We start from the raw sequence: 1,272 nt of genomic DNA, 5'->3' as shown, positions 1-1,272 counted from the left end.
TGGTGGAGTTGGGGGGAGTGGTGGAGAGCCAGCCTGTAGCACAGTGGTTAAGTGCTGTGCATTAGGAGCTGGATCCCACCGAACCTACTGCAGTTCAAATCCTGGTCCTGGTGACTTGGAAAACATGCTGACTGCATGTGCTTGTGCGGCCAAAATACTGAAGGGAGAAAAAGAGGAGGAAAGAGGATTGCAGCATGACCACGCCCTACTGGGGGGTGCTTTATCTCTTTCTCTTGGCCTGTGCCCTCTAGCTAGAAAAGAAAGAAAGAAGAAAGAGAAAACCTGGGGTGACGTAACCCCAATGTATATGGCACAAGACAAAGTGAGTGGGCCTCAGAGCCTGGAGTCCAGAGGGTGACTGGGGAGTAACTCACTCCACTCCACGGTGACAGGCCTGTCCAGGGGGTGTAGACGTCTCCCTGCTGGGGGATCATTTCCAGCACCACCAGGATCTGGTAGGTCCAGTCTCCGTTACGGATCACTTTGGTGGACACAACCCCATCTGTTTCCTCCTTTCCATTCAGGAACCACCGGACTCGAATGTCACCGGGGTAGAAATCTGTCACATGGCAGATGAGCATGTTGTGGTGCTGCAGGGGCCTCTTCTTGGAGAGAAAGACGTTCACATCAGGCCGGGCAACTAGGGGCAGGGGGAAAAGGAATGACATCTGAGATGATCATTTCTCTCTCTCTCTCTGTCTCTTTTTGTAGAGGTTTTTGCCTTAGGGTGTGGTCACTTACTGGAGAGAGACAGAGACAATGAGAGGGAAAGTGAGAAATCACCCCCTGCCCTGGGATGATTATTTCTTCAATGTGTTCATTATAGGTTTGGGGCTCAGGCCTCTGAGCCAGTTGGAGTTGCAGTGGCGGGAACGACTGGGCCAGTGGAGGAAGACGTGTTGCTCTTCATGGAGCGTTTATGGGGTTAAGCGGCACGGGATTTCTGTTTCTGATAGCAAATAGCAGGTAACAGCTAAAGGAAGTGGTTTAAATCCCAATGGCAGAGTATGGCAAGAAATTCCTCCTGGAAACACAGATCCCACTCCAATAACTCATGGAATCAAAAGTTCTTGGCATGAAGGGAACCAGCAGTTAGCGTAATGGCTATGTCGCTGGACTCCCACGTAGTTGACCGCGGTTCGTGTCCCGGACCCGGTGGCTTAAAACTCACGCCGGGCGCGTGTGCGTGCGTGCCCAAGATCCCGAGAGGAGAATGGAGGAGAAGGGATTGCGGCGTGACCATCCCCCCTGGGGGGTGATTTCTCGCTTTCT

The 1,272-nt window shown here is 52.5% G+C and overlaps 1 protein-coding gene across 1 annotated transcript in view; it reads right to left on the bottom strand.

Moving 5' to 3' along the window:
• Positions 1 to 1,272, bottom strand: part of LOC102501696 (HLA class II histocompatibility antigen, DP beta 1 chain) — a gene marked incomplete at its 3' end in the record, with an annotated part of 10,859 nt that overhangs the window by 563 nt on the left and 9,024 nt on the right. The window contains 2 exon segments of the mRNA XM_027768692.1: positions 375 to 404; positions 407 to 640. Coding sequence (XP_027624493.1) covers positions 375 to 404; positions 407 to 640 — 264 coding nt within the window.

This window comes from Tupaia chinensis, unplaced genomic scaffold (genome assembly GCF_000334495.1).
Source record: "Tupaia chinensis unplaced genomic scaffold, TupChi_1.0 Scaffold147263_1, whole genome shotgun sequence".
In the NCBI taxonomy this organism is placed as follows: domain Eukaryota; kingdom Metazoa; phylum Chordata; class Mammalia; order Scandentia; family Tupaiidae; genus Tupaia; species Tupaia belangeri.
Note: the sequence above shows the minus strand (reverse complement) of the source record. Positions and strands in the feature narration are given on the sequence as shown.